General features: G+C 45.7%; 1 protein-coding gene across 1 annotated transcript in view; it reads left to right on the top strand.

Moving 5' to 3' along the window:
* Window positions 1-23,459, top strand: part of SLC24A3 (solute carrier family 24 member 3) — a 434,660-nt gene that overhangs the window by 317,881 nt on the left and 93,320 nt on the right. The window contains exons 4-6 of the mRNA XM_040981791.1: window positions 13,478-13,552; window positions 19,655-19,739; window positions 20,060-20,163. Of these exons, the coding sequence (XP_040837725.1) occupies window positions 13,478-13,552; window positions 19,655-19,739; window positions 20,060-20,163 (264 nt within the window). The remainder of the gene's footprint in view (window positions 1-13,477; window positions 13,553-19,654; window positions 19,740-20,059; window positions 20,164-23,459) is intronic.

The following is a 23,459-nucleotide window of genomic DNA, read 5'->3' as shown; positions in this document are numbered from 1 at the left end:
AGAAACATTTTCTAAAAGCCATTGTTCTCGCCCTCTCAAATGAAGCTGAAGAATACCTCTTGTGAGCAAGTCCTTACAGACTCCCAGGATACGCCAGCTGGATTTAAGGAGTGCTGTTGAGACATGGGAAAGAATGAAAGGGAAAAAAGAATTCACAGAAGCGTGAGTGGTCCTGAGAAATCTACAAGCCAGTGCATGAGCTCAGCTGCATCTCTTCCGGTGTTTAGGGTTAGAGCCATGAGCCCAAGCGTGGCCTGGCGTCACCCAAGCAGGATCAGACCCAGTGTGGACCATGTGCTGACTCTATGACCTTGCATGTAGATGATCTTTACCTCAGTTTCCCAGTTTGAAAAATTAGAGTAATAGTAGCATCTATGTGGTGTTATTGTTGAGAGGATTAGGCTTTTGTGAGCTCTAGACTCATGGTCTTCATCAATAAACCTGAGCTAACCTCACCATTACTGTCATCATCATCATTAGCATTAGTATCAGTCACCATCAACACCTCCACCTCCATTCTTCCCATCCCATCACAGTCTCTCACCACCATCAACACAATCACCATCATCAAATGTTCATCACTATCTCCATCATCTTCATAAAATTCATCTCGTAATGTCAACAGTGGTTCCTCCCATGCATTGGAAGGTTTCAGTTCGGTCCCCAAACTGAACTCCAGGCTTTCTACCCTTCTCCTGCCCTCAGTCACGACTCCAGCAACAGTGAATCATCTGTAGTTTTGAGCACCGTGCTTTTATTCTTGCTTTTATGTGGAACACCTTACTTTCATTCATGCTGCTGCTTTGCCATTTCTTCCCTGAAGTCTGTGCTTCTCTTATGCCTATTCACCGTCTCAGGTGTTATTTTGTTTTATTGTACTTTATTGTGCCACACAGATACTAGGAAGGGGCTTTATTCCTAACTAAAGCAATTCCATTGACAGTGTTTTGCAAACAGCATGGGCTCAGTCCATGCCTCTGTGAAACATTTTTGTAATTTGTGCAGTACTTGAAACTTTTCATTATTATTGCATCTACAAGGATGATTAATAATCTTTAGGGTTACTGTGATTGTTTTGAGACAAACAGACCAGTGCCATAAAAGAAGGTGAGTTTGGTGCATTATTTGACTATATTGATTACTCCACTGACTGGCTAGTTCCTACACACACACACACATTTCCCTTCTCCTATAGAAAAACAATATGGAAATATGGCCAGGTCAATCTTAAAATGGCCTCTAAGTGTTCAAGTGAAAGAGTCACACATCTCTCACTTTGAACCAAAAGCTGGAAATGATTAAGCGTTTTGAGGAAGGCACATTGGAAGCCAAGACAGACTGAAAACTAGGCCTCTTGTGCCAGTTAGCAAAGTTGTGAATGCAAAGAATGGTTCTTGAGAAGTAAATTACAAGTGCTACTCCAGTGAACACAGAAGTGATAAGAAAGCAAAACAGCCTTATTGCTCATTGGAGAAAGTGTTAAGTGTTCTGGATAGAAAATCAAGCCAGCTGTAACATTCCCTCCCATCAACACCTAATCCACAGCAAAGCCCTAACTCTCCTCAATTCCTTGAAGGCTGGGTAAGCTGCAGAAGAATGTCTGAAAATAGCAGAGGCTTGTTGAGGAGGTTTAGGGAAACATGTCAGTTCTCTAACATTCAGTCCAAAGCATAGCAACAGGTGCTGACAGAGAAGCCACAGCAAGTTACACAGAAGATCTAGCTCAGATGATTAATGAAGGCGACAACATGGAACAAGTTGGCAGATTTGATGTCACACAGCTTCTGCCGTAAGAGACTCCCATAGACTCCCATAGCTAGGGAGGACAAGCCAGTGCCTGGCTTCAAAGCTTCAAAGGCTGGGCTGATCTCTTGTGAGGGACTAATGCCACTGTGTCTCCACACCAAAGTTCAGGCTCTTTTACCATTCCAAAAGTTCTGAGTCCTTAAGAACTACACTGAAACTAATTGTAGGCCCTCACAACAAAGCTTGGGTTGTAGCATGTTCATCCACAACATTAAGCTCACTGTTGAGACCTTCTGCTCAGAAAAAGAAAAAAAAGATCATTTCAAAATATTCCTCATCCAAGAGGTCTGATGGAGATGTTTAGTGTGATGGATGCTGTTCGCACTGCATACTTTCACAACCTGTAAATTAAAGAGTATCTTCGACTTTCTTTTTTTTTAAATAAAGATTTATTTATTTTTATTGGAAAAAAACATATCTGCAGAGAGAAAGAGACACAGAATAGAAGATCTTCCATCCACTGGTTCACTTTCCCAGTGGCCACAACAACCAAAGCTAAGCCGACCCAAAGCCAAGAGCCAGGAACATCCTCTGGGTCTTCCATGCAGATGCAGAGTCCCAAAGATGTGAGCCATCCTTCTCTGCTCTCCCAGGCTACAAGCAGGGAGCTGGATGGGAAGTGGTGGAGCCGGAAGATGAACTGGTGCCCATATGGGATGCCAGCACTTAAAGAGCAAGGATTAGCCAATTGCGCCATCATGCTGGGCCAATAATTTCAACTTTCAAATCTTATTTAAGAACTATGTTTCAGAAAGTCATAGCTGCCATCAAGAATGATTCCTCTGGTGTATCTAGCAAAGTAACTAAAAAATCTTCCGAGAGTTTTTCACTCTTCTAGATGGCATTAGAAACTTTTCTGAATCACTGGCAGAGTTCAAAATATCAACATTGACAGGGGTTTTGATGAAGTTCTTTCTGATCATAGGTGACATTCAAGAGTTCAAGATCTCAGTGAAGGAAGTAATGCATTGTTGGTATAAATGATGAAAACTGAGGCTGGAATTGTGGCACGATGGATTAAGGTGCCACCTGGAACGCTACAGTCCTTTGTCAGAGTGTCAGTTCCCATCCCAGCCTCTAGGCTTCAGATCCAGCTCCCTGCTAATGTGCCTGAGAAAGCAGGAGAAAATGACCCAGCACCTGGGGCATCTGCCGACTACATGGCCCAGATGGAGTTGCACAGTCCTGCTTATTGCAGCCATTTGGAGAGAAAATTAGAAGATGGAGGATCACTTTCTGCATACCTTTCTATGTCTGTTGCTCTGTCTTATAAGTAAATCAATTTTTTTAATTACAAGATAACTTGAATTAGGAGATGTGGCTACATGTCATCATCTTATGATCATACTTTAGTTGAAGTTTATAGATGAGTTGAGAAAGTTATGTCTTGGGGCTGGCACTGTGGCATAGCAGCCTAAACTTCTACCTGTAATACTGGTATCCTATATGAGCACCAGTTCGAGTCCCAGCTGCTCCAGTTGTGATGCAGCTCCATTGCTGCTGCACCTGGGAAAGTATCAGAAGATGGTTGAAGTCCTTGGCCCCCTGCATCAATGTAGGAAACCCAGAAGAAGCTCCAGGCTACCGGTGTGTGGCCAGCCCTGCTCCAGCCATTGTAGCCATTTGGGGAGTGAGCCAGTATATGGCAGACTCTAACTCTGCCTTTAAAATGAACAAAAAAATAATTCTTTAAAAAAAGTAATTTGTTGGGCCCGGCGCGGTGGCGCAAGTGGTTAAAGGTCCTCGCCTTGCACGCCCGGGATCCCATATGGGCGCCGGTTCTAATCCCGGCAGCCCCGCTTCCCTTCCAGCTCCCTGCCTGTGGCCTGGGAAAGCAGTCGAGGACGACCCAAAGCTTTGGGAACCTGCACCCGCGTGGGAGACCCGGAAGAGGCTCCTGGCTTCGGACCGGCATAGTATCGGCCCGAGGCGCTCACTTGGGGAGTGAATCATCGGACGGAAGATCTTCCTCTCTGTCTCTCCTCTCTCTGTATATCCGCCTTTCCAATGAAAGAATAATAAAAATAAATCTTAAAAAAAAAAAAAAGTAATTTGTTGAAATTGATTCCAATTCTAGTGAAAGTGTTGACATTGTTGGGATGACCATAGAGGATTCTGTTGGAATAACCACATAGGATTTTGACTATGATTGAACTTACTTGGAGGGCTCAAGAAGATTGTCTCCTGTTTTGAGAAGAAAAATGCCTCAGTTGAGAAAAAAATGCTACCAAACATCATGTGTGAAAGAAACAGTAGGTCATTTTAATGTTTTACGAAATTGCCACAACCACCGCAGCCTTCACCAACCTTTGTGAGTGAACAGCCACCCCCATTAAGGCAAGATCCTCCACTAACAGAAATTAGGACTTTTGAAGTCCCAGGTGATCATTAGAACTTTTTTGGGACGAACTTATGTTTTAATATCCATTTGTTTATTTGACGAACAGAGAGAGTTATTTCTGATTCATTCTCCAAGCATGACTGGGCAGCTAGAGCCAGGTGCAAGGAACTCAATCCAAGTCTTCCACATGGGTGTCCAGTGACTTGAGCTGTTACCACAGTGTCCTAAGCAAAGCCTGAATCAGCAAGGAGCATTAATCAGGAACTGGAGCTGGGCACCAAGCCCAGGTATTCCAGCCTGATGACAGGCTAAATGCCTGCCCTGAAATAAGATTTTTTCAAAATCAGGATATGCAAATTGCATATGAATATTAAGATATGCATATTGCACATGTAATAGAGTGTAAACATAAATTTCACATGCAGTAGGAAACCAAGAAATTTGTGTGACTCCATTTATTGCATATACACTCTATTGCAGTCCTCAAGAATTAAACCCACTTGTCTCCTAGGGATGCCCATGTTGGATTAACCATCAGCTTCTCCAGATGATGCTGTCACATCCTTCCCCTCACCGTATAGAACCCAGGTATCCTTCCCCTGTGTTCCGTTACAAACCGGTGACTAGCCTGTCTTTGCCTTTAATGTAGTTGGTTCACACATTTGGCAGTCATGCTGGTGCTCCATCAACTCCACAAGAACCCCAGTACTGATTTCTGTGCTCATCCACCAGCTACTGCATGCTTTGCTGCTAATGAGGCAGCCCTGCAACCTATGTGGCACTTCTCTTGTGTTCCTGAAGCCACTTCAGCAGAAGGTACCTAGAGTGGCAAGTTTCTGGGGATGTGCATTCTGTGGGATGCTCAGCAATGACTGACTGCCATAGTGGCATGACAGCCCAGTTCCTTTGCTCCAAGACAAGACTAAGGCTGTCAATTGCAGGTCACACACTTTAATGCTGTGTTCAGGGGCACTCTCAGGCTAGGATCTTAGCTGGCATCTTATGGTCCTTGGCTTCTTCCCCTCCCGTCTGTCTCCCAAGCTGTGTTCTTGGTCTCCTGCGGCATGTGGATTTTCAACTGAACATCTGCTTCTGGGAATTCCAACCAAAGTTTCTTCAGGACAACCACATGCTCTTTTCTTCTGACTGAATCACTACACCAAAAGACCCATTGCCCCTTCGTATTACAGGTCATTGTTGAATGGTTGGAGGGAATGTCTTTCTTTCCTAGGTGCCTGATGTCCACTGAGCTTAAAAGCCATGTGATTAAAATCGCCAAGTTTGATGTCAGAGAACACTAAATCTGGCTCTGCAAATCACACTTGACTCCTGTAGAGACCGTGTGAGACCGGTCTCTGGATGTGGGATGTGGGGAAGGTGAAATGACCTAGCACATACCTAGCACAAAGGCAGGGTCTGGCCCATCGGAAGGATGGGCATGCAGGTGAACAAAACTGTCTCAAACCGCTGCCTCTGCAAACATGGATGACAACTGAAGGTGCATGTTTGACCCACAACAAGCACCCAAGAGGGCCATGTGACCCTACAGATTGGCGACCAAGCATCTGGCTCAGGAGACTGGGCCACAAAGTAGAATCACCCCTCATGAGGGAGCAAGGGAGCAGGGTATAGATGTACCCACTTTATTAGTCATTGGTGGAGGGCTCCGTGGAGGATTAATTCCCCAGCATTTCTTGGCTAAATTTGGTTACATGGAAAGTCTTCCAATAACCTGAGGCAGATTCCGATGTTTGAAAGTCAGTGGGTCTCTGGATTTCTAAGGCCTGAAGAATACCACGGGGTGCAGAGGTGAATGCTAAGATCCATCTGCTTCACTCATGTCCCTTGGAAATCCCTGTGCCCAACCCATCTTGTTCACAGCCACAGCCCATGGCTGGGCTGAGAGGCTGAGCACGTCTCTCCTTAGAGACTATAGGTCAGTATGTTTCTCCAGAAGAAAAATATCCTTGGTCATGGGATAGCCCCCAGAGTTGGCACAAGGTTGATTCCACCACAGCCAGTTTGAGTCCAAGCTACTCTGCTTCTAATCCAGTTTCTGACTAATGCTCCCGGGAAGGCAGCAGATGATGGCCAAGTACTTGGGGCCCCTGCCACCCACATGGAAGACACACAAATAGAGTTCCTGGCTTCTGACTCTGACCTAATCTAGCTCTGGCTGTTGCAACCATTTAAAGGGGCAAAGCCAGAAAATGAAAGTGTCTCTCTCATTCTCTCTCCCTCCATTCCTGTCTCCCTCCCCCAAACTGTCTATCTCAAATAAATCCCTTTTGAAAGATGTGATTTTATTTTCTAAAACCTAACCATGAGATCATTTCAAGCTGTGAAAACAACAGATGGTGACAGTGATGGTGATGATGATGATGGCTGTGGTGGTGGTAATGATGATGGTGTTGATAATAATGAAGGTGATGGTGGTGATGGTGCTGGTGGTGATGATGGTGATGGTGGTGGTGGTGATAACGATGATGGTAGTGATAATGATAATGGAGGTGGTAGTGGTTATGATGATGGTGGTGACTGTGATGTTGAACCAAGCCAAAGTCGTACGGATATTCCCTAGACATTCCTTCCACATCACTGCTGCCATTGAAATGAAGGACAGAGACATGGTGCACATAGTGTTTTAAAAAGAAACTGCCTGTGAGGGCTGCTAGCTGCAGATGCCACATAAAGCAGCAGGGTTAACATTGCGCCATTCAAACACACTTGCCCTTGCAATTCAGAAGCTGTTATGTGTATTGACTTTTCAGCTAGAGCCTGTTCACCTCCATTAAGTCACAGGCCATAGCAATTTATTCTTATACAAGATATATATTTTTCTAGTTTAGCCACTGTTGCCAGAGTCCTGCATTTTTATTACTCCCAATGAACCTTTGCACCTATCCAATGGGATAGTATTTGTCTTTCAAGAATACTGGTTTGAAAGCTTCTCCCTTTTGATGGCCTTCTTCACTGCTCCTACACAGAAGAGCATCTCTATACCACATACCAGTGTGCACATGCTTGAAAGTATAGCAACCCCAACTAACAATGACTGCAACCAATGGGAGTTTCCATTCTCATATAACAAGAAATGCAGAGAGAGTTGGTTTCAAACATCATTTCAGATAGCAAATGGTACCCCTGGGGGTCTAATGGTTATTGTCCTGCTTGATCCTACAATGACTGCTTTCCCTCCAAACAGTGCATCAAAGTTCATGCTCTACGTGAATGTGTCCCTTATTCCCATTGATCAAAGTATGGTGCATGGCCATGGCTAGTTGCAAATAGGTTTTTTTGTTTTTGTTTTTTAAGTTGAGTATGTTATTTCCCAGAGTATCATTGGAGTTGTATGTACAAGATAACATGGTAGATCATTAAACCTTTTAGGCAACAGTGTCTCACATTATGGAATATTCTACCAGGATATTCACACCTTCAGTTAAGGGAGCCATTTATCTTGAATAATCCCAAATACGTCCAAGTCATTCCTCTTAATCCAATAACAGTGACTTAGATCTCTTTTCAATTCACTTATTAATTTGAAACTCAGAGTTACAGAGAGAGAGAGAGAGAGATCTTCCATCCACTGGTTCATTTTCCAGATGGACACAGCTACCAGGACTGTGCCAGGCTGAAGCCAGGAGTCTCCCATGTGGGTGGCAGAGGGTCCAAGTACTTGGTCTGTCCTCTGCTGCTTTTCCAAGGTGCATTACCAGGCAGCTGAATCATAAATGGAGCAACTAGGATTGTGACGAAGCAGATAATGAGTTTACCTGCTATGCCATAGTGCTGGCCTCATTACTCAAAAATCTCCAGTCCTTTTCACCACGCAGGACAGCTGGGTTTGAATTGGTATTACATCCATTACTGTGGAATTAATAAATAAGTTTCTCTGAGTTGTGACTGCCTCAAAATAGAATCGTCTTTTTTTTGTGGCCTCTGACAGTGTATACTTCAAACATATAAATATTATTTCCACCAAGAAGCAAGAGCAGGGTCCTGGCTACCCTGGAAGGCACTGCTTTATCATCTTGTCGCTCAGGAATTCTTTGGGTCTGCCAGAAGCTGTTCATTATTGTTAGTTCGCTGTGGTTCATTGGATTATCTTGGGTGTATCTGCTATCCGTGCATCAGAGAGCACATCAGTATATTGCCAGAGTGATGCTGTGTGACACACAGCCTCACAGCCTCAGTGACAGGTAGCAGTGACAGTTAATTGGATCTGGGCGTCTTTAGATCAGGCTGAATGACTGAACTAGAGTTGGGTTGACTAGTCTCAGATAGCTGGGCCTGTCCATGTCTTGGGGTTAGCTGCTTGTCAGATGCTGGGACCACTGCTTCACCTGTGTCTTTCTCCAGCATCTTCAGCAAGAAGTGTGCATGAGGTACTTCCTTATAACAAAGTCTCCTCTGTCCACTTGCATCCATTTACTCCTCCCAACAGTCCCCTGCTCCCTGAAGAGCATTGTGAGGTCTAGGTTAGATGAGAACAGAGTCAAAGCTGCACAGCTTGAAAGGGTCAAGTTCTGGACTTGATGCAAGATCCTCCAAGCATTGTGGGTTTCCTCCAAACCTCCAGCTGTCCCTCTTTCAGCAGCTGCTTGGCCCAGTACACACTGATCATACATTTTCCTTGCTAGGTTCCAAAGGCAAAACCAGCTACTCCACAAGAGCCACTTTACTTGAGAACTACTCAGTTCACATGAACCATTCTGTGCAAGCTTATAAGGAGTGGGATAGACACAGCTTCTACCCTTCAAGGGAGGAGAGGCCAGAGCAGGAATAGAAAACAAGTCCTGTAGTCCTAGGCAATCCTTATCATACATCAGTACAGGTATGTTTCCAGAGAGAAGAAGCTCCTGTGTGCATCGCAGTTGATACTGAAAACAAAAACAATAAATAAATAAATAAACTCTGTTATACCTTCCATGTTCTGGTTCCTGAAGCCAAACCCAAGACTTGGATTCCAGGGTATACGTTGGGCTGCCCAGGGTTGGGGTATTTGAAGGATTTTGAAGAGTTAAGATCTATTCCTTATGGGCACCAATTTGTGTCCCAGTTGTTCCTCTTCTAGTCCAGCTCCCTGGTAATGGACTGGGAAGAGCAGCAAAGCATGACCCAACTGTTTGAACCTCTGCCCACATAAGAGACCTGGATGAAGCTCCTGGCTTCAGCCTGACCCAGTCCTAGCCATTGTGGTTATTTGGTAAGTGAATCAAAGATAGATTCATTCGTTCATTCTCTCTCTCTCTCTCTCTCTCTCTCTCTCTCTGACTTTCAAATAAATAAATACAAATCTTACAAATACACTTTTACAATAAAAAAAAAGAAATGAGCTCTGCACAAGGTAGCAGCTGGACCCTGTAGGAAGGCTAGCAGAGAACTGCAAGGGCAAACCCAAGCTCTGCTGTGCTTTAACCATGCATCAGGGTAACCTACTACATTTTCTGAGTTGCCTAGGAAATGGGACCACTGACTTCCTACCTCCCACAGGAGCTGCAAGAATGAAGTTATGTTGTGCTAGTAAAGTGCCCAGAGCATGACTGGGATTCCTTCTCAGCAAACTGGCAAACATTCTCATTGCTGGCTTTGTGATCATTGTAGTCATCATCAATGATAGTAACACAACCTTTGGAAATACCGGAATGGTCCAATCATCCTCAAAATGCCTTATTCTTATGTAAATGCACTTGCCATGGGTCTTGATAGTGCTGTCCAGGCCATACTGTCCAAGGTCTATAGACTTTCTGTATTGCAGAGTCTTGCTTGGTATATTAGCTGTGTTCCTTGGCACAGTGTGCTTGTGTGGCTTTGTTTTTGTACCAGTGCTCATGTAGGTCATGTGGGAAACAATCACAGCAGAGCCATACCTACCCTCAGGTGCCAGGAGACCCCCACCATCCTATACGCCACTCCAGCTACCCAAGGGAGCTTGGTTATGGGTGTCTGATTGAGGGGGATGTTTCCATCTCATTCTGTCCTGTGCATGGAAAATATCACGAATTTCTACAACCACTGCCTTCAGAAAGCACGGGAGCTTGGCAGATCTATGCATTTCCAAACTTGGATACCTGTAGGATGTTAGATGGAACCTCTTGCCTCCACATAGAGCACTTACTATTGGGGGACGTATTTTTAATGAAATGGTATTTGTACTTCTAAACAGCATGCACTGTCTCAGTCAGTTCAATATGTCAGCTGTGGACAGCTTGTTTAGATCTTGGTTAATCCACAGATGTGCAGTTCTCTCTTCCAATTGCTGAATTTGGATGTCCTTTCAAAGATAATGTTCAGACCTGCACAGCATTGCATCAGCCAAGTCATATGGCAGGAGACAATTTGAGTCCTTTGCCATTTGAAAATGTGCTTTCAGACTTATCCACAAGGCTGTAAAATACAGCATGAATTATTTTTAGATTGATGTCTTCAAAAAAACCCTATCACAAAGAATTGTGTAGAAATTACACATAGATCAGTCAATAAAAAATAGTTTTAAAGATTTCTTTGCAGAGTTGGTATTGTAGCATAGCACATAAAGCTGCTGCCTATGACACTGAGATGTAATGTGGGTGCCAGTTCATGTCCTGGATGCTCTACTTTCCATTACTCCTCTCTGCTAATGATCTGGGGAGAGTAGTGTATCATGGTTCAAATGTTTAGGTCCTTACTACCCACGTGGACACCTAGATGAAGCTCCTGGCTTTGGCCTGGCATGGTTTTGGCCAGTGTGGCCATCTGGAAAGTGAACCAGCAAGACAACCCTTCTCTGTCTTTCTCTCTTTCTCTCTCTCTGTACTTATGTGTGTCCCTTTCTCTCTGTGTAGCTCTTTTTTATTTTGTATATTTATGCTATTTATATAAGGGAAACAAATTTCATATATTCAGATTTAAGAACATAATGATAACCCAATGACACTTACCACCCCATCTTCCTTCATTCCCAACTCTTATCTTTCAAATACATTTTTAAAAAGATTTTTGTGCATTCCCACCATCCAGACTCCTGAGGAATATCACACAAGAAATAGATTCAGGATGGAAAACTTAGGGATTTTGAAACACAGAGAGCCACACCTGCTGAAGAAGGAGTATAGCTGTTAAATTGATGACTGGCCTTTCAAACTGTTGCATACAAGCAGTTACAGAAGTGTGTGAACCCGTATCTACGTAGATAATTTAATAAAAAGATTAGACATACCATTTCATGACATTTTCATTGAGCTGTGTATTGCAAATGCCTTTGTTTATCACCATGTAGGAATTTGCAGAATACTTTGAACAGCATTTCAACGAATCGTGACTCATCATTTATATAACTCATCCCTTATGGTGTGCTTTGTTAGGTTTTCATCATGTATTAGAGTCAGCAATTTGGGGATAAATAACTCTACCTCCTTGGTTTTTGTGCTTTTGCCTGATAGTACCACAGTATCAAGTGTTAAGGTAAACTTCAGAATCATGCAATGTAGTGGCAGAAACCAAACACATACCTGTGAAAAGAAAAGAAACTCGTGCGTAGGGGAGGTAAAGGCTCTAAATTAGTGTAACTACCAAGAGTCAAAGACAAGAGAGATAACATTTCATGCTTGGATTGCTGCAGAAGGTTCTTTGATGGACAATTGCAGGTGACAGATGCAAAAGGCATGTTCTTGTCTCATGGATTTGAAGGTTGACTTTGGTTTCAGACTGAGCTGGCTGCTGGGTTCACCTGGTGTCCTTGGGCATGTGTGTGGTGTGTGTGTGTGTGTGTGTGTGTGTGGTGTACCTGTCACTTCTTTAACCCAGCCTCTTCCTGTGTGAGTAGCATTCTGAGACGTACTTTGTCTACATGACAGCTATGTCACCTATTCCTTGCCAGGGGAGTGTGTGTCTCAGAAAGAGGCTCTCTTCCTCAGCTTCTCTAGTAATACACACCTGACTGCTCTTTAACCTTTAGCCCACCCACTCCTGAGTGGCAGTCGGTGTTCTGCTGGCCAGCCTGAGCCAGGTATCTATGCCCTGTTGTGAGGAAGAGGGGAGCTGTGACTGATGACCCCATTATGGGGAGCAGCTCACAGAAGGACAGCATGCTGGGAGGTCATCAAACACTTTCAATCTTAAGTGACAGAGTCAGCTAATCCAACCTGCCTTACGAGACTTCAGGTAGGTGAAGAAGTCTAGGGGCAGAGTGGACTCTGGCACCACTTGACCAGTGCTCAGTGATGTCCTTAAGGGATCAGGTGCTTTCTACTTCAGGGTCAACTTACCTGAAGTCAGTTTTCCTACAACATGGCTGCCAGTAGCAGTTAGAACCCCTAGCTTCCTGTTGTCAACCAGCGAAAGAGTGACAAGTGACTCCCTCTGGCAAGGACTGTAAAGTCTTTTCTGACCTCTGAGAGGGCCAGCCTGTGCCATGCACCCAACCCTGGACTATTAGCCATCCTTGGGGGAACACTGCACACTGAATGCCCATCAGGTCTACTGCAGAAGCAAGAAGTTGGGTGGCAAGCAGTTGCCTTCCACATGGGGGTGGACATTTGGACAAAACTGGGGTCCCCTTAGGAAGGAGTTGAGGGTGGAATCTGAAGAATTACAGAGGAATCAGAGAGTAAGTTGAAGTAGAGTCGATTGCAGGCCAGAAGGGATACTCCAGGATATGCCATATCATATCCAGTCATAGCTGACCAAGATATTGAGGCAAGTTTACAGGGCCTGTCCTGCAGAGACCAACTGAATGAGCCAGTTCAGTAGGCAATATTCATTCATTCATCCCCTTTTCCCTTCATTTCATATCTTTTTTGAGCACCAACCATTTGCTGTGCCATGTGCTCACCGCTGACATACAGCAATAATTAAAGGATATCTATTTCAAATCTGATACGCTTTTAGAGGGGAGACAGACAATACATGAATTAGCATAGCATGCCATACCGAAAAATAATAAAATGATACAAGTGGGATAAAGAGAAGTGGAAGAGAGGGGAGTTTAGTAGACATTTTGAGAGGGGAATAATAGAGAGGGCCAATGAGATATTTGAGGTGGCAGGGACAGAGAGTGTCCAGGGCAGAGGGAGGAGAAGATTCAAGGCCCTGAGGTAGGCATCCATTTGTAGAACATGCAAGTGAACAAGAGGAGAGTGTTAGGCAGTGAGGTTAGAGATAAAGCCCAAAACAGGCCACATGGAGTTGTTCCAGACATTGCTAAGACCTGCTACTTGGCTCTTTTCAGCCTTTAAATTCACAATGATAAAGGATCATATTGAAGCCAGAAGCAGCCAGACCTTTACCCCCACACACACCTTGGCTCTGCCTACCTCTGACATAACTGTCTTTTTGCCTCTCTTTCAGGCCATGTACATGTTCTACGCACTCGCCATTGTGTGTGATGACTTCTTCGTCCCCTCCTTGGAGAAGATCTGTGAGGTATGTGTCTCAGTGTGTCTGAGGCTGGGACTATTCCAGCCTCCTTGCCAAGGTGCTGATGAGGCCGAGAATCCAGCCAGGGTTAGGGATACCAAAAGCACAATTAAGAGCAGTGGGAAGTGTTAGAAGCTTCTGTGGTCAGCTTCTCCCACTCCTTGAAGCACATCCTCATGCTACAGTCATCCCTGAGTATCTGCAAGGGATTGGCTCCAAACAAATCCATGCATACTCATCTTCCAGTGTTCTGTAAGTCATCCATGGATTCTTTGTAATAGCAAGAAGAGCATAAATGCTTTCTGCATCATTGCTTTGCTATGTAGTGTCAAGGAAGAGAGTCTGTATGTGCTCATTACACAGTTTTTTTCAGAGCTATTGGTTGAAGCCACAAATGATGGTAAAACCCAAAATGTGAGGTCCAACTCAGTTTCTGTTCTGCTTCCCCATTTTCATTTTGCCTTTCTTTACATTTCATTTTATTTATTTGTTTATTTATTACATTGCATTATGTGACACGGTTTTTTAGGCACTGGGATTCCCCCTACCTCTCCCCTAACCCTCCCCCATGGTGAGTTCCTCCACCTTGCTACATTGCCATAGTTCAAGTTCACTTGAGGTTCTTTCATTGCAAGCATATACCAAGCATAGAGTCCAGCATCTTATTGTCCAGATAAGTTCAACAGTTTCTTGTGGAGACCATCTCTGGTCTGAAGGTAGAGCCTCATTTTGCCTTTTAACTCCTGTTTTTCCTCTCTCCCCATCATTTGCTCCACCTGCTTCTAGTCCTTCTTTCACCCTCATCCCTCTTAGGTGGCTGGTGGGGATCCTCAAAGGGTGAGAGACCTCCAGCCACACACCACATCAAGCTTCCTGTCTCAAGTGTGCAGCGAGGCCCCGAAGAGAGGCCTTGAAAGGGGTAAGATGAAAGAATTGGGCACAGAGTCTGGCAAAGCTTCTCTGTTCGCAGTGATCACAGAGAGCACCAGGCAGAACAGCAAGTTAAGCCCCTTTCATCACAAACAGCACATCTAGAACTCTCCTCCCTTGCCTCTTTCATCTCTTCACTCTAAAGCATAGTCTCCTTTATCTGGAAACTTCATCTTATCTATTGGAGTTTTTTATATTCAGAGTCCTCATTTTCAGAAGGGACCTCGCCCAGACACATCAGCCCATCTGAAAGTCCTGTCTCCTTTGGCCCAATTCCTCCAACCTTGTTGCCCTCTCCTTTCCTCCCTCCCCCCAGGATCCGAGTCAGTAGGTCTCGGCAGCAAGAGAGGGAGGGGCTGTAGTCTTCAGTTTTGAATAAATTTCCAGGTTGCTTGTCTAGAAACAACATTTTGAGGACCACTGACTTAAACAGTTTCTTCTACACCCGAAAGTTTTTAATTTTATACTTTAGATAGGTAGGTAGGTGGGTGGGCAGACAGATGTGGTAAACAGTTCAATTGGCAGGTATGATGTTGATAGGGAGATGATAGAAAATAGATGAGAAATATAGTAGATGAGAAATAGACAAAAGATAGATTAAAAAGAGAGGTAGGTGGACAGTAGCTACTTGACAGATTGTTCGGTGGGCAGAGGACATGATGCATGGGAGGTGGACACACAGATGATTGATAGATGACAAATACCTGATACGTGGGTGGATTGATGTCATATTTGGTATAGATAGATATGCAGACAAACAGGTTAGTAGATAGGAGATTAGACAGATAATAGGTAAATAATAGAAATGATAAATAGATGATTAGAGGTAGACAGACGGATGACAGGTAGATAGCTGATAGGTACGTAGGTTGATCTATGACTTAGAGAAACAACCACCCCACAGAGGCCATAGCTGTATTCTCCTCTTGCGTTGGTGGTAGCATAAGGAAGGTGAAGTGGTTACTGAGATGGACGCTAGGCAGGGGCAGGATCTCTTGCCCACAGTGACTCAGACTGAGTGAGGAATTACCTGTGTTAGACAGGAGGAAGTGTCCAGAACCTATGGCTGACTTCCTTTGTGATCTATGAAATCCAGTCCTCCCCTTAGTATCCAGAAGGGGTTCCCAGAGTTCTAAGAACCCTTGTGGATAATAAAACCCACGGATACTCAAGTTCCTTATACAAAACAGTATAGATTCTGTATATGATCTATGCATATCCTCCCATAAACTCTATGGCTTGTAATGCATTTATTTTCATTTCATTAGAGACAGATGCCGAGAGATCTTCTGTCCCCTGATTGATATAATAAATACTTGCAGCAGCCAAGCCTGGGCCAAGATCCTGTAACACCAAGTGGTCTCTGTGACGTGTATGGCAGAGACCCAGATACCTACACCATCCTCTACTGCTTTCTGTGGTGTGCCATAGCAGGAGGCTGGAACTGGAAGCAGAGCTGGACATTAAGCCCAGGCACTCCTGTGAGAAATACAGGTGTCTTAAGTGGCATCCTAGCCCCTGTGCCAAAGGCCACCTCTACCCGCTATGCTTTACACATCATGTCTAGATTCTTCAGAATGCCTAAAGTGATGCACATGGAGTGGGGTTGGTTGAACCTTTAGGCACAGTTAGCCAAAGGCAGCACTAGTTGGCAGCTTACTCTTCATACAAGGCAAACAGCTTATCTTTTTCCCACACAACATTTACTGTTTTTCTTAAAGATTTGTTTATTTTTATTGGCAACTCAGATATACAGAGAGGAGGAGAGACAGAGAGGAAGATCTTCCATTCATTGATTCATTCCCCAAGCAGCTGCAATGACTGGTGCTGCACCGATCCAAAGCCAGGAGCCTGGAGCCTTTTCTGGGTCTCCCACATGGGTGCAGGGGTCCAAAGCTTCAGCCTGTCCTCGAATGCTTTCAAAGGCCACAAGCAAGGAGCTTGATGGGAAACGGGACCACCAGGATTAGAACCAGCACCCATATGGGATCCTGGCATGTGCAAGGCAAGGACTTTAGCCACTAGGCTACCACAACAGGCCCAAGTTTTACTATTAATGACAAATATGCTGTGTATTGTGTGCTAGAAATACAGAAATGGTTGTCAGCAAGCATTCTGCTCAACTGAGGAAAGTCAAGGAACCTGTGAGCCTGTGTACACCCTTAGAAGACACAATAAAAGAGCCCAAAAACGGCAAGAAAAGAGGTTGAGGTGAGCTCTGTTTTTAATAGAAAGGCTAAGAGGGGAAGAGAAGGTGTTTATTGGGGCACAACAGGAGAGGGAGATCTCAATTGGATCCTTCTCCATAGTGTGGGGTTTAGAGGTGCTTGCTGAACCACAATGTCCCCAAGTGCTGTTCAATACCATTACTTTCTGAACTCACTGTCTAGTGACTTGATGTGTTGTTCACTGTTGATTCATCTGTAAATGAGGACATGGGGATGCTTGTGACAGCACCATCCCATATCCAAAGTCCTAGTTCAAGTCCCAGGCTGCTCTGCTTCCAGTCCACCTGCCAGCTGATGTGCCCAGGAAAGCAGCAGAAAATGCTCCACGTGCCTGGGCTCCTTCCATCCATGTGAGGAACCAAGATGGAGTTTTGAGCTCTTGCCTTCAGCCAAGGCGAACCCTGGCTGTAGGGGCCACCCATGCAGTGAACTGAACCACCAGTTCAACATCTCTCTCTTTCTCTTTCTGTTTCTCTCTCTCATACACGCACACAAACTCTCTCTCTCTTTCTACCATTTTGCCTATCAGATAAATAAATAAGTAAATCTTTTGGGATATTAAAAAAAAAAAACCATACACACACACACACAAAATGATGTTGCTTTCAGCTTCCAGGAAATATAATTTGGCAGAGAAATCTGCACTGTTCAGCAATTCATAGTGAAGATGTAGGCAGATTGTCACTTAGTCTCAAATATTTCCAAGCTGAAACAACATAAAAAAAAGGTTGGGTGAGGGGGTGGAAGGCAAAGAAAGGAAGTGGATGGGTGAAAAGAAGAGCACATACTGATGCAGCAAGAACACCGGGGGCAGGACCTGGGTTAGCGCAGCACTTGTTCCAGGTTGACCTCTACACTTTCCCCTTGTCTGAAACGATGGCCCCTGGGCCTCCGACTGCCTTGACCTTGTCTCATAGGACATGAAGGTGTTCAGTCATGATGACTCCTATGCACCCTTGAGACTTAGCTACACTAAGGCCAAGAAGGGTGGACGGCAACCAGCACGAGCAAAATCTCACTGCTGGGGACGGCAAGGTGTGACTACAGACTGGGCGATAGAAACCCGGGCTGAGCAAAGGCTATGAAGAGAAAAGGGAGGCAGGCTGCAGTCCAAGTCCCCAGGTCCCAGAGTTCATGAAACAGAATAAAGCTGCCAGCGGCTCTGGCTCCACAAAAGCGGAAGGAGGCCACAATCAGCCTAGAAGTTATTTTGTACTTCCAGGGTGATGTACTAGGTTCCATATAGACCCTACATCATTTCCTAAGAGGGAATTGAATGTCCTTAAATTTTGGTGCCTGTCGGGATCCTTGAACCAATCCCCTTGGGTGTTGAAGACCACTGGTATACACTGGGCACTCGGTGACATAGTGAAGAATGGGGAAATAAAGGGAGAGGTAGGGAGGGGAGTTTGTCAGCCAGGGATATAAGGGCAGGTACCCCTGGGAGAGGAAGGCTTCCCAGCAAAACATTTCAAGCTAGAATTTTTAATCAGAAAATAAAAAAGTGAGAGTCTGAACCAAGAAGGGGAAAGCAAGAAGTTTGCATCTGCTTGTGGGAATCCTGGGTCCTGGACTGGTTGCTTTCCATGACTATGTCGTGGCAGACACAAGACTGCCTGGGATAGTGGGCAGTTGCCAGGGCTAGAATGAATTGGGGAGGAGTCAGAGGAAAGAGGGGAGATGGCAGGAACCAGTGAAGAAGCTAGAGAACCCACCCAGCAGCCCAAGGAGGGGAGTCTGCAGCTGAGAATCACCAGACCCCAGCTGGTGGACAGAACCATGGCGGTGCAGAGGTCATATGGCTCATTGTCAATAGCAGACGAACAGACAGACCACACCAAGAGCTGTGCATAGTGCATTTGCTGCCCTTCCTCCCGGATAGCTCTGCCTGGTGAGACTGGAGGACACTTCACAGCCACATGTTTCAAATCCAGCGTGGCAGCACTAACCTCTTAGGGTCTTGGGAGCCTTCATGTGAAAAGTAGTATGCGCATGTAAGAGTCCCTTCAGCACCATGTGCAAATAAACTGTTGAGTCCAGAGCAGAAGGAACCACACGTTGGGCTCCTATGGTCAGCCACAGACCAGTGGCCTGCACCAAGGCCATGCTGCCCCTCCATGGCTGAGCAAGGAAGTGCAGCAGCAGCAGGTGTAGCTGAGGGGCAAGACCTTTGCGTTTCAAGCCCAGCCAGGAGGGAGCGGGCTATTGTACCCACAACCAGCAACGTACACTGAGCATGACAACTCAACATAGAAAAGCTGCACTCATCAGCCTCTAGAACATATATTTGTTCTGTGTTGCGAAATACTTTTTGGCTTCACAAACAGGATAGCCTGGAGTATTCATTGTATAAGATATCTTGGCCAGGCCAATACTTCAAACACTCTCCTCCACCTGCCTCCCCTACTCCTACTTTCCCAACCGTGGATAAACATCCCCCAAAAGCCCCATACATCCTAGAATGGAGGCTGGCAAACCAGCTTACATGAAACCTGCTTATCTAGGCATTAGTATATAATTTCACCCAAAAGTGGCCATTTTTTTCAATACAAATCTGGACGCTGGCATTTCTTGAAAAACCAGACTCTGGTAAGATAGGGAAGAAGATGGAGCCAGGCTGCTGTAGGAAAGGAGTTGGGGTTCCACTCACCATTGCCCTGGTGGCCTCATGATGCCTCTTCTATGCCTCCTGTCATCTACACAACCCTGGGAGACTTTGGGCTTGAGTGCCCCTAGATTTCTTAGACACCTGGAACTCTCAGGTACACAAGTCCCCTCTCTAACAAGGAGAAGGGCCTTGACCCAGAAAGGGGTCTGGTAGGAGTGGCCCCGGGACCTGTCATGGCTCCTCACACCCAGCTTCTCAGGGCTTGGGGTGTCAGAAGTCACAGTCACCTGTGTTCCCAGGTCCATTCCAACTCACCTGCGCTCTCTCTTTGTTCCCCTGCAGCGCCTGCACCTCAGTGAAGATGTGGCAGGGGCGACATTCATGGCAGCAGGCAGCTCGGCCCCAGAGCTCTTCACCTCCGTCATAGGTAGGCGACAATCCCAGGGGAAATCCCAGACCTTTGCCCGTCAAAAGGAAAGGTCTCTAAGGCCACATGATCCCCAGGGGTGATTATCTGCCATGTCTGGGACAGGGGACTCCACAGGCCCCAATGCAGCTGTTCTGCTGTTCCTCTCCACTTATGGGGGCATTGCAGTGGCACTCTTGCTGTGCTTGAACTTGTCCCAGACTCAATGGCTTAGAAAGCTACCTCTAACCCTTCAGATCCTGAGCACAGCCTAGCATTTACAAAGCACTCCACCCTGACCTCTCACCTTGCACTGGGGCTAATGTGGTTCCTTGTTCCAGGGGTCTTCATCACCAAGGGAGACGTGGGAGTTGGTACCATCGTGGGCTCAGCCGTCTTCAATATCCTGTGCATCATTGGGGTCTGCGGACTCTTCGCCGGCCAGGTAAGACTGACCACTCGTTGATGATAGCAGAAGTAACGAGTGTGGGCTGGGGAGGCGTAAGCTGATGCTGGAAATGGTCTTTTTTCATATTGCCAAATTTTTATTTCAGACCCAATAGTTTTATGTGTTTATGGGATATAATATGATCACAGTACATGTGAACAGTGTGTTATGATTGGAGCATAGCAGCTGGCATTTCTATCATCTCAAACATTTATCGTTCTCTGTGTTAAAGAACATCCCAAGTGCTCTCTGCTAACTCTTTGGAAACATGCAATTAGATGTTGTCTGTCTCAGTTATCCTACTGTGCTATGGGACGTAAGAGCGGGTTATTCTTTCTATCCCACTTCACCCCAGTACCTGCCAAAGATCCTTTCTTTGCATCCCCCACTTCCCACCAACCTTCCCAACCTCTAATAGCTATCACCGTACCCTCTTCTATGAGATCAACATTTTAGTGTCCACATGGGGTTGAGAACTTGTGCAAGATTTGCTTGTCAGGGCCTGACTTATTTCCTTATCAATATGTCCTCCAGTTCCACCCATGTTTTCGCAAATAATAGATTGCATTTTTATGGCTGAATAGTATCCCTCTGTGTATAAATGCCCCCTTTTCCTTTTCCATTCAACTGTTAGTGGATGTCTAGGTTGATGCTGTATCTTGGCTGCTGTGGCTAATGCAGCAATCCAGGTGGGCATGTAGAAGCCTCTTTGCCATTCTGATTTCAATTTATTGGGGACATACCTAGTAGCTGGAATGTTGGGTTATGTGGTAGTTGTGTTTGGAACCTCTATACCATCTTCCACTATGCGTTAATTAACATTTTTATCAATTGTGTGTAAGAGTTCAGGAACTGTCTGGCTGGAATACAAGTAGTCTTGGGGTGTGGTAGCATTGGGGCAGGGTGAGAGATGCCGTGCCCTAGATGGCCCACCCTTCTGGACTGGGCAGTCACATCACCATTATTCCAAAGGAATATGGACTATCCATAAATAATTAACAGGCCTGAACGACGCAGGCTGTGAATGTGAGGGGTTCATATTCATTTTTGGTAAGTGACTCATCTGAACTAGAATGACGGAAATAATTGTGGACGAGGTTTGACCTCAGCACAAATAGAATCAGTGAGAACAAGAGGCAGGAAAAATTATTGTTTGCTGCTGAAAGTGATCTGCAGTCATCACACAATTTGGGATGTAGCCTTTCTTAGCCTGTCGTCATAGAGCGTTTTAATGTTGTATGTGCGTTAGCCTTCTGGGGGCTCGGGAAGGGGCTGAGCAGTCTGCAATTTGCAGAGACTGCCATGTCAGAGGGTTTTGTGGGCCTGTAGAGCTTGGCTTGCTGACAGCCTTGAGAAGATGCTTCGAGGTCTCGCAGGTGGAAGAGTGTATGACATCCAGGGGGGAGCCAAGGGGCAAGCTATGGGGCAGCCACAGACCAAGCTAGAGGGCAAGCTACTGGCAACCACGGGACAACAATAGAGCAAGCTGCGGGGCACCCACGGGGCAGTTATGGAACAAGCCATGGGACATGCTACAGGGCAGCCATGGGGAAGAATGGGCAAGCTACAGGGCAGCCACAGGGACAAGTCACAGATCAGGTTAGAGGTTAAGCTACAGGCTAGCCATGGGGCAGCCACGGGGCAGCTACTGGGCAAGCCAGCCTCAGCAGCAGCTGGGGATTCCCAGGGTTTTTAGATGCTGTCAGTTCCTGTGTCCTGATTTCTTCATAAGATTGTGCCACGGTTTAAACGTGCCTGCTCTGCTCCCCCCACCCACCCACCACCAAAATAAAAACTCATCGAATTCAGAAACCTTAATCCACAAACTCATCTGTGGATGGCATTTGGGGACAGGACCTTTGGGATCAGATGAGGACATGAAGCATCAGAGGCATCAGTGGTTGTATAAGAAGAGGAGAGACAACCTGAGCTGGCATACATGCCCTACCTCACCCTGGCATGCCCATATCTGATGCAATGTTATTCTCTCAGTCTTTCTATCCCACAGAACCATGAACTACATAAACCTTTAGTCTATCAATGACCAGGTCTCAAGAAAATGAACAAAGACTGAACCAGACTCAGAGCTGATACAATGCAGAGCTCTCCACCCAGACCCTAAAGCCTGAGCATCTTCCAGAAAGAGGTGATGTCTTGGAGCAGCTTCTCTTGGAACAGTGGGGAAGCTGGGTGATTCCACCCAGCTGACATGGACCCCCTGTGCAGACCACGTGGGGTCCTACTGGCACCTGGCTGCCGTGAGGATCAGGAAAGGCTCCCCAGCCACCTTACGACACCCTTTCAGTCAGGCCACCTGTGTTCCAGCAGCCAGCTTGTTTCTCTTAGCACCAACCAGAGATTTGTCCCCATGGATACATGCCAGTGCACTGTTGCTGCTTTTTGCTGCCCATTTCTCACCATCCCTATGTTAGTGCCATTGATCCATCCAGATTGCTTCTGGGTAGAAGGATAGCTTGCTACGACCAGCATTCAGCTCTAGGGCTGTCAGGTGCAGGGGTCCCTTCTTCAAAGGGGCCTATAGTCAGCTATTTTTATGCCTGGAGATTCTGCCCATCTCACTAGATTGAACGCTGTACCCTTCTTTCTCATCCCGACACTCAGCAGTGCTTCCTAAAATCTCTCTCCACCGATCTCTCAGCATTTCAAATAAATAAAATGAATCAATAAGGAGTACATTTCCTGACTCCCTCTTCATCTTGGGTGCCACTTGCAGCCCCCTGGCTCCTCTCTGCTTGGGTGCCTGCTCACATCCTTCCAGAAGTGGAAAGTGACACGCAGCGGAAGAGCCTGTTGCTGTGGGCACGTTTGTAATTAGCACCATGGCCACTAGCAGTGTGCTTATTAGCCTTGCTGTTATTAGTGTTGTCATTAGTGCATTAGTCATTTCTACCTGAAGCTTAACTTAGAAGCAAGCCCCAGGGAGGGGAGAGAATGTGAAAAAAAAAGATGAAAAAAGATGACTGGACTGTGTCTAGTCAGCGCCACACAACTCACGGCTTAGGGAGTAGTGTGAAGGCACACGTGGCTTGTAATTCATTAGCAGTACAGTTCCAGCAGCAGCTTGGTTAGAGCACCTGCCAAAAAGGCACGTGATGTTCTGGGCATCACTCATACCGGTGTGTGTCACTTGATGCTCTCTGCAAAGCCTCTGCCAGCTCATGTCACAGCCACATGTGACCTTGGTGAGAAGTAGTCACCATAATTGTTGTCAGAAGCAACCTACAGGATGACTCTCATGGCCAGCCCTTCCCGCTGGCTCTCCTTGTCCTGTG

This window comes from Ochotona curzoniae, unplaced genomic scaffold (assembly GCF_017591425.1).
Source record: "Ochotona curzoniae isolate NIBS_2020 unplaced genomic scaffold, NIBS_Ocur_1.0 contig_3520, whole genome shotgun sequence".
Taxonomy (NCBI): Eukaryota; Metazoa; Chordata; class Mammalia; order Lagomorpha; family Ochotonidae; genus Ochotona; species Ochotona curzoniae.
Note: the sequence above shows the minus strand (reverse complement) of the source record. Positions and strands in the feature narration are given on the sequence as shown.